Below are 15,273 nucleotides of genomic sequence, written 5' to 3'. Positions count from 1 at the left end.
TTCTTATCTTGGGGATACAACTGTGTCTATTTGGTGGGCTGTGTTGTGTAATTTGTAATGTGTTCTTATTCTTATTTCCACCGAAGGGAGTATATTGGAGACTAAGATAGTGGTAGTAGTGTCAGTCACACAGTCGTGTCTGACTCTTTGTGACACTATGGACTGTAGCCCACCAGCCTCCTCTGTCCATGGGATTCTCCAGGCAAGAATCTCTTAGAGTGGGTTGCCATTCCCTTCTTTAGGGGAATCCTCCCACCCACAGATTGAAACTGCTTCTCCTGAATTTCAGGCAGATACTTTACTAGCTGAGCCACCAGGGAAGCCCAAAGATTACAGGAATTGAAACTTCAATTCTGAATGCTGGAAAGTTGCTAATATTCTGTAATTGTCTTTTTCTCTAAACTTTCAATGATATCACAGGCATTATCTAACTCACTGTCTCTCTGCCTCTCTTTTCTTCTTTTCACTTCTTTTCTCTATCCATGTGCATTAGAAAAAGGCAGGTTTTTTCCCTGAATGCTCATGTGTGTAACAAGTATCATAAAGCTTTAGTAGATTTAAGGGACTATCGAATGTATGACCCAAAGTGTCTGTGCATTGGACACATATCTTTTGGATCCAGGGTTCCATGGTGAATGATATGCAAACACATGGTATGCTAATGAGTTAAAGAATTTAAGCAACATAATATACGATTCAGTAACAATCCTCAAATATACAATAGACTATATGAACGTTATTTCTTGTTAATTTTAGTTTCTAAGTACACTTGGGTTCTGCAGATTCCATTAGCTATTAAAGTACAAAAGTAAATAGAATGCTCGAATTGCTTTCAGGCTTCCCTGGTGGCTCAGTCAGTAAAGAAACTGCCTGCAAAGAAGGAGATGTAGGTTCAATCTCTGGGTCAGGAAGATTGCCTGGAGAAGGAAATGGCAACCCACCCCAGTATTCTTGCCTGGGAAATCCCATGGACAGAGGAGCCTGGCAGGCTGCAGTCCTTGGGGTTGCAAGAGTTGGACACAACTGAGCCACTAAACCACTGCCACCACTGCTTTCAGGAGCCCAAAGTTGGTTTAGAAAGTGTGTGTGTTAGTCATCCAGTCATGTCCAACTCTTTGCAACCCCATGGACTGAAGGCCACCAGGCTCCTCTGCCCATGGGATTCTCCAGGCAAGAATACTGGAGTGGGTTGCTATGGTCTTTTCCAAAAGTTGGATTAAGAAGAATATAAATAATGAGAGGGTAACAGGCAGGAAGGCTGGGGTCCCCAAGTGGAGGAAATAGACTGCAAATGTCAGACTTTTTTCCCTCTCTCTTAAGAGGCAGGAGGAAACAAACTACAAAAGTCACATTTTTTTTTCTTCTCTATACAAAATAAAAAGGAGGTTTCTTTTAAAACTCTGTCTTACCATGACATCTGGTTCTGCCTGAACTGAACTTTTCTCAAACCTTGAGTTAACCAATGTGTTTTTCTTATGTAAATGTTTTTCTTAAACTATTTTAATGAACTGTGTATTTACTTTAGAATCTGCCTTTCTTCAAGTCGGTTCCACCTAAGACTGAGGACTGATAATGGCTCAACAAACCAGTATGTTTTACTCATGGAAATGTTCTCTTAAGCTGTGTTAAAGAAACTTGTATTTGCTTGGAAACCTGCCTTTCTTCAAGATTCATGTCAATTGTTTTACGGCCTGGGATGACTCACCTTATGCCAATGCTACCCCAAAATGCATGTTGTGGGTGAGGGGCCTAGTGAAACTCTCGCATTTTGAGACATTCCCTTTCTCTAATTAGCAGCTTGCTAATAGGTGTATAACTTCTTGCTATAAACTAGTAAGGGGGCACTCTTTCTGCCCCCTTCTGATGTCTATGTCAGAAGCTTTCTCTATCTCTTTTTTTTTTTTTTTAATAATTTAATACATTTTATTTTTTTTTCTAATTTTATTTTATTTTTAAACTTAACATAATTGTATTAGTTTTGCCAAATATCAAAATGAATCTATCTCTTTTATACTTTAATAAAAGTCTACTACACAAAAGCTCTAAACAATCAAGCCTCGTCATGGCCCCAGGTGGAATTTCTCTCCTCCAGAGGCCAAGAATCCTGGTTCTTGTTCATGGCTCATCAACCTTTCAATGATAATTTCAAAAATATATTATTCTCATACGAAGAAGTTGAAGAATTAAATAATGTGTCTCTACGGGCACTAAGATGCTGAGAAACATAGGAAAGCACCAGATGGAGTTAGAAGGTATGAGTTGCAAGCCTTGCACAACCACACACACATACAAATTAGTTTCCTGGAAACAAGTGAGTTGGTGTTATTGTTTCATGTTCCTCTGTTACCTGAAAATAGTGAACAATTTGTGTAGAAGATCCCTTCTACACGTAAGATCTGTGCCTCAGTGACAACATACAAGTGTGTTATTTTCACTGTGAAAGGAAAAATCTACCAAAAGTTCAGTACTATTCTCAACATCTGGTTCTTTCAGTCTTTACTGAAAGCATCTGGAACACATCTCTTGCCTTACTTAAGCTTTCATCCTGCAAAGATCTATCCATTTCTTTTTCTTCTTCCACTCACGGTGAAAAAGAATAAATATATTACTATTTAATTTCTCTATTCCTGTATAACACTATGAACTACTATTTGAAAAATAAGCATGTACTCACATAAAGAGAAATAAGTAAAAGTGTATATTAATATTTTATTGAGAAAATGCACTTCTCAAAAGTAAAAAGCAATCTATTCAGATTGCTTGGTTCACACCATAAATAACGGTTTTCTTTATTACTTGAAGAGTCTCCCAAAAAGCTTATTCACTTAAAGATTTCAATATAAAAAAATTGTCTTGGCTTAAAACTGCATAAAATTGTATAACTGGATACCAATGTAAAGGTCTTAAAAATATAGGTATAAGAGCCATCTAACATAAATATAATGTAAGTTTTTATCTTTTATGAATGAAACTGTTATAAACAAGCAGGTCAAGAGTTTGTGTGAATATATGTTGTAAATTTTCCTTGGTAAATGTTAGAAGTAGATTGCAAGATTGTAGAGTATGGGTATGCTTAAATTTCTAGCAGAATATCACGGTTTGAACAGTGCTTACCCTATTTTACTTTCCTTCCAGCAGTAAGAATTCCAGTTCTTTCTTCCTCCACATCCATGCCAACACTTGGTGTCATCTTTTTAAATGTCAGCCATTCTTATAGCTGTGCAGTGGCATCTCATTATAATTTTAATTTGCATTGCTTCAATTGGCCATTTAAATGGCTCTTTTTGAAAAAAAATTATTCATTCTTTTATTTTTGTAACTGAGTTACTTATTTTATAGTTAAGTGATAGCATTATATATTCTAGAAAACAGTACTTTGCAGAAATATGCATCATGAAAACTTCTCACAATCTGCGTCTTGCTTGCATTCTCATTTTTCCATTTTCATTTTTTAAAGAGAAGTTATTTTACATTTTGATGAAATAGAACATCATTATTAAGTCCTTTGAGGCATACTCATTTTGTCCTAATTAAGAAATACTGACCTGTCTTAAGCTTATAAATATTTTTTCCAACAACTTCTAATAACTTTTAATTTTTGATTTTAAGTATAAGTCTATAGTCTAAGGTTTGTTTGTGGTATTGGATAATCACTAGAGGTTGTTGTTATTGTTGTTTTGCAAGTAGAAATACAGTTGGAAGTTTCCAGCAGCATTTGCTGAAAACACTATCATTTCTCCCATTGAATTACTTTGGGTCCTTAGTCAAAATGCAACATTTGTTCATGTATAGGTCTATTTTTGGACCCTCTATTCTTTTCCATGACACCAGTCCATTACACATTATACTTACTTACACAGAAAACACAATGTCTTGATTACTTTATCACATTTTATGTAATGAAATGAGATAATGTGAGTGCTCCAAAGTTGTTCCTTCTTAAAATTGCCTTTATATCCCTTTCATTTTCATATAAATTTTAGAAGCAGTTTGTCAATTTCTCCAGAAAAGATTGCTGGGATTTTAATTAGGATGACATTGAATCTACAGATCAGTTCAATGAGAATTAATGTCCTGAAAGGCTTCCCTGGTGGATCTGCCTGCTAATGCGAGAGACATGGTTCTATCCCTGGATTGGGAAGATCCCCTGGAGAAGGAAATGGCAACCCACTCTAGTATTCTTGCCTGTACTCTAGTATTCTTGCCTGGAGAATCCCATGGACACAGGACCCTGGAAGGCCACAGTCCATGGGATTACAAGTGTCAGACATGACTTAGCTGCTAAACTACCACCACCAACATCCTGATAATATTACCCCTTCTGCTGCTGCTGCTAAGTTGCTTCAGTCACGTCCGACTCTGTGCAACCCCATAGACGGCAGCCCATCAGGCTCCCCCGTCCCTGGGATTTTCCAGGCAAGAACACTGGAGTGGGTTGCCATTTCCTTCTCCAATGCATGAAAGGGAAAAGTGAAAGTCAAGTCGCTCAGTCGTGTCCAAGCTTAGCGACCTCATGGACTGCAGCCTACCAGGCTCCTCCGTCCATTGGATTTTCCAGGCAAGAGTACTGGAGCGGGGTGCCATTGCCTTCTCCAATTACCCCTTCAAACATGTGTAAATAGCACATATTTACATTTTTTACATTTTCTTAATTTATCTCAACAATACTTCTCATTCCCATGTATAGATCTTTCACATATTTTTAAAAAGTATTTCTACATACTTTAATACTATTTTCAACATTTTCCAGTTCATTTTCCAATGGCTTATTTCTAATATATGAAAATATTTATTTTTATCTGTTGATCTTATATTCTGAGATATTGACAAATTAGTTTGTGCAGTTTTAAAAATTGAATTTGTAAGACTTTCCACATACTTGATATGGTTTTCTTTAAATAAAGACAATTTTGCTCCTTCATTCTTCCCAAACTGTGTTTTTTTATTCCTTTAATTTATTGCACTGCTTAGGAAATCCAGTACAATGTTAACTGAAAATGCTGAGTGAGAGTGGACATCCTTATCTTTTTTCTTACGCTGAGAAAAACATCATTAAGTACTATCTCATCTCTTCAGCATCAATTTGAAAAAGTTTCCTTCTTATCCTTTTTTCTTTAGTATTATTATGAATGATACCAAATTTTGTTAAATATTTTTCTGACTTGATTGAGATAGTTATATATTTTTCAGTCTATATTGTTGATATAAATAACAAGGTCAATTTATATTTTATTATTAAGTCAACCTACAACAGATGAATGGATAAAGAACATGTGGTGTATATATCTGTGTGTGTGTGTGCGTGTGTGTGTATGTATATATATATATATATATGTGTGTGTGTGTGTGTATATTTATATATGGCAACAACACTGGATGAACTTGTAGGGCATTATGCTTGGAGAAATAAGTCAGACTGAGCAAGATAAATATTGTGGCTATCAAGTCTATGTGAAATCTCAAAAATAAAACAAGCTAGTAAATATAACAAACAAACTCATTTATAGATAACAAACTATAAATAGAGTAAAACTTTTATTTTAAAAATTGATAATTCCTATGTGAATCACCTAAAACCTAAAACAACCATAAAAAAATTTTAAATAAGTTTTTAAGCCATAACTAAAAAAAAATTCTTGCTCTATTTTTTCTAGACCCTCAAAGAAATGTGTGGAAGTGCAAGTCACTCAGTCCTGTCCAACTCTTTGCGACCCCCTGGACTATACAGTCCATGGAATTCACTACACCAAAATTCTAGAATGGGTAGCCTTTCCCTTCTCCAGGGGATTTTCCCAAACCCAGGGATCAAACCCAGGTCTCCCACAATGCAGGCAGATTCTTTACCAGCTGAGCCACAAGGGAAGCCTTGAAGAAAAGAAATGTGTGCAAGGATATAAACAGTAGTAGTATTTGTGTGTGTGTGTTCAGGCACTATTTTGTGTCCAACTCTGCAACCCCATGGACTGTAGCCCACCAGGCTCCTCTATTCATGGGGTTTTCAGGGCAAGAATATCAGAGCTGTTTTCCATATCCTTCTCCTGGGGATCTCCTGAACAAGGGATCGAATCCATATGTCCCATCTGAGTCTCTTGCATTGACAGGCAGATTCTTTTACTACTTGGTAACAATTATTACCAAAAAAGCTGAAGTTGAACCATTCTATGAAGACCTACAACACCTTCTAGAACTAACACCAGAGAAATATGTTCTTTTCATTATAGGGGACTAGAATTCAAAAATAGGAAGTCAAGAGATGCCTGGAATAACAGGCAAGTTTGACCTTTGAGTACAAAATGTAGCAGGGCAAAGGCTAACAGAGTTTTGCCAAGAGAATGCGCTGGTCATAGCAAACACCCTCTTCCAACAACACAAGAGAAGACTCTACACATGGACATCACCAGACAGTCAATATTGATATCAGATTGTTTATATTCTTTGCAACTGAAGATGGAGAAGTTCTATATAGTCAGCAAAAGCAAAACCAGGAGCTGACTGTGGCACAGATCATTAACTTTTTATTGAAAATTTCAGACGTAAATTGAAGAAAGTAGGAAAAATCATTAGACCATTCAGGTACGATCTGAATCAAATACCTTATGATTATACAGTGGAAGTGACAAATAGATTCAAGGATTAGATCTGATAGACAGAATGCCTGAAGAACTATGAATGGAGGTTCATGACATTGTACAGGAGGCAGTAATCAAGACCATCCCCAAGAAAAAGAAATGCAAAAAGACAAAATGATTGCCTGAGGAGACATTACAAATAACAGAGAAAAGAAGAGACGCTAAAGGCAAAGGAGGAAAGGAAATATATACCCATCTGAATACAGAGTTCCAAAGAATAGCAAGGAGAGATAAGAAAGCCTTCCTCAGTGATCAATGCAAAGAAATAGAGGAAAACAATAGAATGGGAAAGACTAGAGATCTCTACAAGAAAATTAGAGATACCAAGAGAGTATTTCATGCAAATATGGGCCCAATAAAGGACAGAAATGGTGTGGACCAACAGAAGCAGAAGATATTAGGAAGAGCTGGCAAAAATACCCAGAAGAACTATACAAAAAAGATCTTCATGACAGATAACCATGATGGTGTGATCATTCACCTAGAGCCAGACATCCTGGAGTGCAAAGTTCTGTGGGCCTTAGGAAGCATTACTACGAACAAAGCTAGTGGAGGTGATGGAATTCCAACTGACCTATTTCATATCTTAAAAGATATTGCTGCTAAAGTGGTACACTCAATATGCCAGCAAATTTGGAAAACTCGGCAGTGGCCACAGGACTGGGAAAGGTCAGTTTTCATTCCAATCCCAAAGAAAGACAATGCCAAAGAATGCTCAAACTACCACACAATTGCACCATTTCACACGCTAAAAAGTAATGCTCGAAATGCTCCAAGCTAGGCTTCAAAAGTACATGAACCAAGAACTTCCAGATGTTCAAGCTGGGTTTAGAAAAGGCAGAAAACCAGAGATTAAATTGCCAACATCCATTGGTTCATAGAAAAATCTAGGGAATTCCAGAAAAACATCTACTTCTGCTTCATTGACTACACTAAATCCTTTGACTGTGTGGATATCAACAAACTGGAAAATTCTTCAAGAGGTGGGATTACCAGACCACCTTACCTACCTCCTGAGAAATCTGCATGCAGGTCAAGAAGCAACAGTTAGAACCAAACATGGAACAATGGACGGGTTCCAAATTGGGAAAGGAGTACATCAAGGCTGTACATTGTCACCCTGCTTGTTTAACTTACGTGCAGAGTACATCATGCGAAATGCCAGGCTGGATGAAGCACAAGCTGAAATCAAGATTGCTAGGAGAAATATCAATAACCTCAGATACGCAGATGACACCATCCTTATGGCAGAAAGTGAAGAGGAACTAAAGAGCCTCTTGATGAAAGTGAAAGAGGAGAGTTAAAAAGCTGGCTTAAAACAACATTCACAAAACTAAGATCATGGCATCTGGTCCCATTACTTCATGGCAAATAGATGGGGAAGCAATGGAAACCATGAGAGACTTTATTTTGGGGGACTCCAAAATCACTGCAGATGGTGATTGCAGCCATGAAATTAAAAGACACTTGCTCCTTGAAAGAAAAGTTATGACCAACCTAGACAGCATATTAAAAAGCAGAGACATTACTTTGCTGACAAAGGTCCATCTAGTCAAAGCTATGATTTTTCCAGTAATCATGTATGGATGTGAGAGTTGGACTATAAAGAAAGCTGAGTGCTGAATAATTGATGCTTTTGAACTGTGGTGTTGGAGAAGACTCTTGTGAGTCCCTTGGACTGCAAGGAGATCAAACTAGTCCAACCTAAAGGAAATCGTTCCTGAATATTCATTGGAAAGACTGATGCTGAAACTGAATCTCCAATACTTTGGCCACCTAATGTGAAGAACTGACTCATTTGAAAAGACCTTGATGCTGGGAAAGACTGAAAGCAGAAGGAGAAGGGGACAACAGTGGATGAGATGGTTGGATGGCATCACCAACTCGATGGCCATAAGTTTGAGTAAGCTCCAGGAGTTGGTGATGGACAGGGAAGCCTGGCATGTTGCAGTCCAAGGGGTTGCAAAGTGTCAAACATGACGAAGCAACTGATTTGAATAATTATTACAGATCACATGGGTGTGAGCCAAAGGGGGTAATGGGGCACAATGGAAACTGAGCCCCACTCAAAAAATAATGAAGTCAACTCACCCAAAGCAAGATTTAGTGTGAGGAAAATTAAAACTAACATCATATTTATAACACAATGACTTTCATGAAAATTCAATATCCAACTGTCTTCCTTACACAAATATATAGCTAAATAAGCATACTGGAAATTAATTAGTAGCACATATTTTAAATGCTAGAGATTTCACTTTTTGGAAGGGAAGAGAACTAGGAAGAATGTTGAGATATGAAAAAAAAAGTGAAATAAAAATGAAACAAAAGAAGGACCTGAAGAAAAATGGATGTTGCTTGTATAACTTGAAAAGTATGAATAAGTGATATGAGGTTAAAAATGAATAAAAAATAAAGGAACAAATCATCTTTCCTACCATATAAACCCATTTTAAAAAATTTGAAGCAGCAAAAATTACTGTTGCTTTTCTTTCTGAAAAATACATTATATTTTCTCAATAATATTTTCTTCACTTCCTCTTGCACTTTTATCATTATTATGCCATGATAAAAGTGATGATATATTAACATCAATTCATTCAATAACACAATTTTGGATGTCACTATCTATTAAGCATGTTCAGGAATTCCATGAGAGTTTCTGAGTGAGTTTACAGGATCGATAGAAGACAGCAAAAGTGTATATACAAACACAAATGGACATGTAAGGATGTATGTAAGACACTCATATTTAGGAGACTGACTAACTGCCAATAGAGACATGGCCGTGTAGGACTGGATTCCCAGAGGTCCTTTCTTTTACAGAGAAAGAAAATAATTACTTCTCTCATCTGCCTGCCTTCCTTTCCCAGAATGGCCTTAAGGGCCAAAGGGAGCAGGGATGGAGGAGTTCCCAGAGGGCAAAGTCCCTAAAGCTCCAGAGGTATACCAACCCCAGGTACTTGGGAACTATCCAAGGCTTCAGTATCAGTGGAACCAGAACCCATGCTTAACATCATCCGTGAGTCTGAGTGAAGAAAGATATACCAGCATTAACCAGAAGACAGGAAAGACTCATCTCTTCATCGGGGGTCTGTGTTCGTTTCCATTCCTGGGATAGTGCTGCTGAAGTAGTCTGAAAACCGGTAGTTGATACTGCCTCCTGTGTCAGGTGAGTAAGTGCAAGTGAAAGCTCTGCTCTGGAACCTTGTTCTCTCCTTTACCCTTCTTTCCTATGATTTTTTTGCTTGGTGATGACAGAGATGCAGAGGAGGTGAAGTTTGTCCATAGGAGATGTGTGGTGGGGAGCTTGAAAGTACATCATCTGGACCCCACTTATGAAAATTTCAAACATTTCAACAAGGAGTATGGACACTGGGCACAAAGTATTCATGCAAAAGTACTGGAATCATGAGATAGGAATTAAATTTATTCTATATAACTTAAGAAGGTGAGAACAGAGATCACAGTTGGGGGTCAGAGGGTGTCAGAAAGTAGCTCCTCAGATGTCAGTTCAATCTAAGTAATATCTAAAAACTGCAGCTTCCAAAACCAGAAAATGATGCTCAAAGATCAAAGAAGTATCTGCCACTGGATATCATCAATAATGTCTGTAACTGCATTTCAAGGAGATGTCTTAAAGGTCTGTCTGAATTCTGTGGAGTTAGGTGAACCCTAACAACCTTAACACTTAAATATATAAAATAATATGGCAAGTAAGATATGCATTTCTACCTCGCTGTGATGACACAGGACACAGCTGTATACATATATTCAATGGCTTTGGGCCTGACGTTTGTTTCTTTCACATCCAAACCCTAGCGGTTAAACTAAGGAAAAGACATACAACACCACTGAAAGAATTTTTCCATTTGAAGACATAAAGTATTAAGATAGTTAACTTGACCCACTTTCTTCAGAGTATGGTTACTATTATATGACATGATATGTGTACAATTCATCCCCAAATTGTCAATATCACTACTAATGTATTGTTATTAGCAAGAGGCAAAAAAATTGGAAGATCATTTAATCTCATCTAAGTATCAGGTGGAAAGGCCATGCCTGGCATGTCCCAGCTAGACAGGACCCTTTGTCTGGGGAAGCAGAGGACCAAGAGGAGTGAAGAGAGAAGACTGGGAGAGACACCCCTCCTCCTTCCTCTGAGAGTCAGCCCTGGTCACTAACAGGGAGTCTCTGGTGAGGAGAATCTGGGAGCTGAGGAGGACTGAAACTGCATTCGGGGGTTAGAATTCATAACTGGAAACAAGAACACGACTTGAAACAGTACAGAATCAAAAGTTGGTTTCTATTGACATGAAAATACTGTTTAGTTCTGGATTCACAGTTTGAAAGCTGTGAACCCCATCCCAAAGCTATTTCTTGTCTATCAGTTCTGTTTTCAGAACTACTGATTGTATCATTGGTGATTTTTGATTACTCTTTTATAGTATTGATGAGGTAAGTACATTATCATGGAATTGTTTTTTAGGGTCAGAGAGAAACTGGAAGTTGAATCTAACACACTTGATTAGAATTAGATAGGAATAGTATTAGCCTAATACTGGGTAGATGGTTAAGATTTTGAGAATCATTTCCCTTGTTTGTAATGTGATGATAATAAAACATATTTCACAAAAGAGTGAAAGAGAAAATGAGATGAAGTCCTAGATATTGGAGCACCATTCTCAGCAAGTGACAAGAGTTCAACAACTAAACAGTACGAAAATTTACATTATGTTAGCAAGCCTAGTGACAAATCAAGAGAGAATTTTAAAAACTCCTGGCAAAAAGTTTGTAAATCCACATGATAACTCTTTATATGAGACTCTATTTATGAAGACAGATTTGACTACAATGGACTGCATGATTTGAAGGCCACCAGAAAGTCCTAACCTATACATTTTGCCAAGTTACAGACTTCTTTTGATTCTCTGTCACAATTCAGGTGGAGGAGAACCTTAGAATTCTTCATCTGCAATGTAAATGAGGGTGGGTGCTAAACTGTTTCAGTTTTATCCAACTCTTTGTGACCCCATGGACTGTAGCCCACCAGGCTCCTCTGTTCATGGGGATTCTCCAGGCAAGAACACTGGATTGGGTTGCTATGCCCTCCTCCAGAAGATCTTCCCAACCCAGGGATCAAACCCAGGTATCCTGCAGTGCAGGTGGATTCTTTACCATCTGAGCCACCAGGGAAGCCCAAGAATACTGAAGTAACCTATATCTCTTCTCCAAGCAGCCCTCCCCTACTCTCTCATAATAGTTTATGCAAGACCATGTCATTGCTCATAGCACTTATTAGTATTACTGTTGTCCCAGAATGGTTTTAGTTCTCCCTACTTCAGAATAGAGATGGTTTCTAACTCAATTTGGTGACCCTAGTATCTAATAGCATGCCAAGGAGAAACTTTAAATGATGAGACAACAATGGCAACATTGAACTAGCCTGGAGGAAAGAGGGAATGTGTGCCTGGATTACTGCACTGAAGATGAAAAATGGAAACAGAAAGGAGATGGAAGGATTTTAAAGGTAGATCTCATCACCCTTACACTAATGCAATCAGAAGAATCAAGTTTCCTCCTGCTTGCTATTAGGTATTAGTCCAGCAGAGTTGGGTGGAATTGCTCTTCTCCTTTTAAAGTTGTTTCTTCCAGAATTTAGGAATCCTACTAATATGAAAACCTAAGAAATAGAGTAAACAAAAAGAAATTTTTACGAATAACCCAAATCAAAATGACTTTTTAGAAAAATGTAAATTCACAAACATTATTTGCAGTGCCTAATTTTTAAAATCTATAATTAAAGCATAATAAATACAGCTGAAAAGTCAAGTTATGGTAGCTAGTGGTCTACAGTCATTTATCTGAGTCTCTAAGTTGTGTCAGGTTCTGCTGTTTATTAGCATGTACTGTTCAAATTAAATTGTAGATACTGTAGTTCAGGTATTCATTTTTAAATAGTGAAGAAACATGAGTATGAATTTAGAGACTCATCTGTTATAAAGAAGCTTCCTAAGTAGTTTTCTCCTCTTAATTTCTATAAAGATTTAACAGCTCTATTAAAAATACAGAATGAAGTGAGTCAGAAAAAGAAAAACAAATATCATATATTAATACATATATGTGAAACTTGGTGAAACAGTAGAGCTGAACCTATTTGCATGGAACGGATAAAGATCTAGTCAGAGAGAACAGATATGTGGATACAAGAGTGCTATGGGTGGATGAACTGGGAGATTGGGATTGCAATATATACTCTACCACGTGTAAAATAGCTAGCTAGTGGGAACCTGCAGTATAGTACAGGGAGCTCAGCTCAGTGCTCTGTGATGACTTAGGTAAGATGGCAGTAGGGGTGGTGAGAGGGAAGGAGATTCAAGAGGGAGAAGATATATGTGTACATACAGCTGATTCATTTTATTGTACAGAAGAAACTAACAAAATATTATAAGCAAATATATACTCTATTAAAATATTATAAATAAACCTTGAACAAATCAAACACTACAAAGAAATCATAGCACCTCAGCCTTCTGAATTGTTTAAAGTAATGTGAATATCACATAAGATATACACAAAAATTCACTTAGTGATGGATAATCTGCCAGGACGCATAAGTCACTTAAGTAAAGCAATTTGTTCTGTCTCTACGTATCTTGAACCAGTAGCTAATTTTTATTCCAATTTTACAGATCACTAAAAGGAAGGTGCAGGAATATTTGACAAAATATGACAGCACACCAAAATGGCAGCACCTCCACTGAGTTTTCAGACTTCTATCTGAACTGTTTTGTCAGGTCCCCAAGCTGGCAGCACTGGCTGTCCCTGCCCCTTAGCCTCCTCTTCCTCCTGGCCATGGGTGCCAACACCATCCTCCTGATCACCATCCGGCTGGAGGCCTCTCTGCACGAGCCCATGTACTACCTGCTCAGCCTCCTCTCCCTGCTAGACATGGCGCTCTGCCTCACCGTCATCCCCAAGGTCCTGGCCATCTTTTGGTTTGACCTCAGGTCCATCAGCTTCTTTGCTTGCTTCCTTCAGATGTTCACCATGAATAGTATCTTTGCCATGGAGTCCTGCACATTCATGGTCATGGCCTATGACCGCTATGTGGCCATTTGCCATCCTCTACGATACCTGTCCATCATTACTGACCAATTTGTAGTCAAAGCAGCCATTTTTATTTTGGCCAGAAGCATCTTTTTGACAGTACCCATCCCCATTCTTTCAGGATGTCTCCATTATTGTCTGGAAAATGTCATTGAGAACTGCCTCTGTGCCAATATGTCTGTCTCCAAGCTCTCCTGTGGTGATATTATCATCAATCGTCTCTACCAATTTGCTTGTGGATGGACTCTGCTGGGATTTGACCTCATCCTCATCTTCCTCTCCTACACCCTCATACTAAGGGCTGTTCTGAAACTCAAGTCAGAGGGAGCTGTGGCCAAGGCCTTAAGCACATGTGGCTCCCACTTCATCCTGATCCTCTTCTTTAGCACTGTCCTTCTGGTTTTTGTCTTCACTCTTGTGGTAGAAAAAAAAGTGTCCTCTGACCTGCCAGTCTTGCTCAATATCCTCCACCACGTCATCCCTCCAGCCCTCAACCCCATTGTCTATGGGGTGCGAACCCAGGAGATCAAGCAAGGAATCCAGAGATTACTGAAGAAAGGTTGGTAACTAGGACAAGTGGATCTTTGCATTCCTAAAATAGGATGGCTTTGAGTCAATAGTGGATGAGTGGATTGAAGTTTGGATCTATGAATTTTAATCTCAAACTGTACAAATTGTCTTTGTTTTCTCTTTTAATAAAGCTTTAGTTTCTTTTAGAGTTTCTCTTTCTCTCACTCCTCAAAACTGAATCTTCATGATCATTTCTCCCCTTTCCCACACTTTTTATCCAAATGTGCAAAATAATAAATGTCCTTAAGCAGATTCTAAAGGGAGAGATTTATGTTCCTGAATAAAGTGAAAGTGTTAGTCACTCAGTCATGTCCCACTCTTTGCAGCTACATGGACTATAGCCTGCCAAGCTCCTCTGTCCGTGGGATTCTCCAGGCAAAAATACTGGAGTGGGTAGCCATTCCCTCCTTCAGGGGCTCTACCTGACCCAGGGATTGAACCCAGGTCTCTGGCATTGCATGCAGATTCTTTACCTGAGCCACCAGGGAAGTCCTGAAAAAAAAACTTTTAATATGCCATATATTTCATATTCTTGTGTAAACAATTGTGGGTGTTTTGTGGGCTATATTATATAATTTGTAATGTGTTCTTATTCTTATTTCCACTAAATATTACATATTAGAGACAAAGACATAGGAGCTGAAACTTTAACCCTGAATAGTGGAAGGTTACTATTGGTCTCTATGTGCTTATTCAGTCACTTCAGTCATCCAACTCTTTCCAACCCCATGGACTGTAGCCCACAGGCTTTTCTGTCCATGGAATTATCCTGGCAAGAATACTGGAGTAGGTTGCCACTTCCTACTCTAACTGGTATGTATATGGGTCTTTTTCTCTCCGTCTCCAACCATATCACAAGCTTCCTTCTCACTGCCTTACTGTCTCTCCTCTTCTCTTCTCCAGGAGTGTGCATTGCAAAAGGGCACAGTTTGTTTGTTTTTTTCTGAATGCTCTTGTGTGT

General features: G+C 38.2%; 1 protein-coding gene across 1 annotated transcript; it reads left to right on the top strand.

Annotated features, from left to right (window-relative positions):
- Positions 1-13,361: 13,361 nt before the first annotated feature.
- Positions 13,362-14,309, top strand: OR56A3H (olfactory receptor family 56 subfamily A member 3H). The gene has a single exon (NM_001389883.1). The coding sequence runs from the start codon at positions 13,362-13,364 to the stop codon at positions 14,307-14,309; it is 948 nt and encodes a 315-aa protein (NP_001376812.1).
- Positions 14,310-15,273: the final 964 nt, after the last annotated feature.

Source organism: Bos taurus, chromosome 15, assembly GCF_002263795.3.
Source record: "Bos taurus isolate L1 Dominette 01449 registration number 42190680 breed Hereford chromosome 15, ARS-UCD2.0, whole genome shotgun sequence".
NCBI lineage: Eukaryota > Metazoa > Chordata > Mammalia > Artiodactyla > Bovidae > Bos > Bos taurus.
This window is presented reverse-complemented; position numbering and strand designations above follow the sequence as displayed.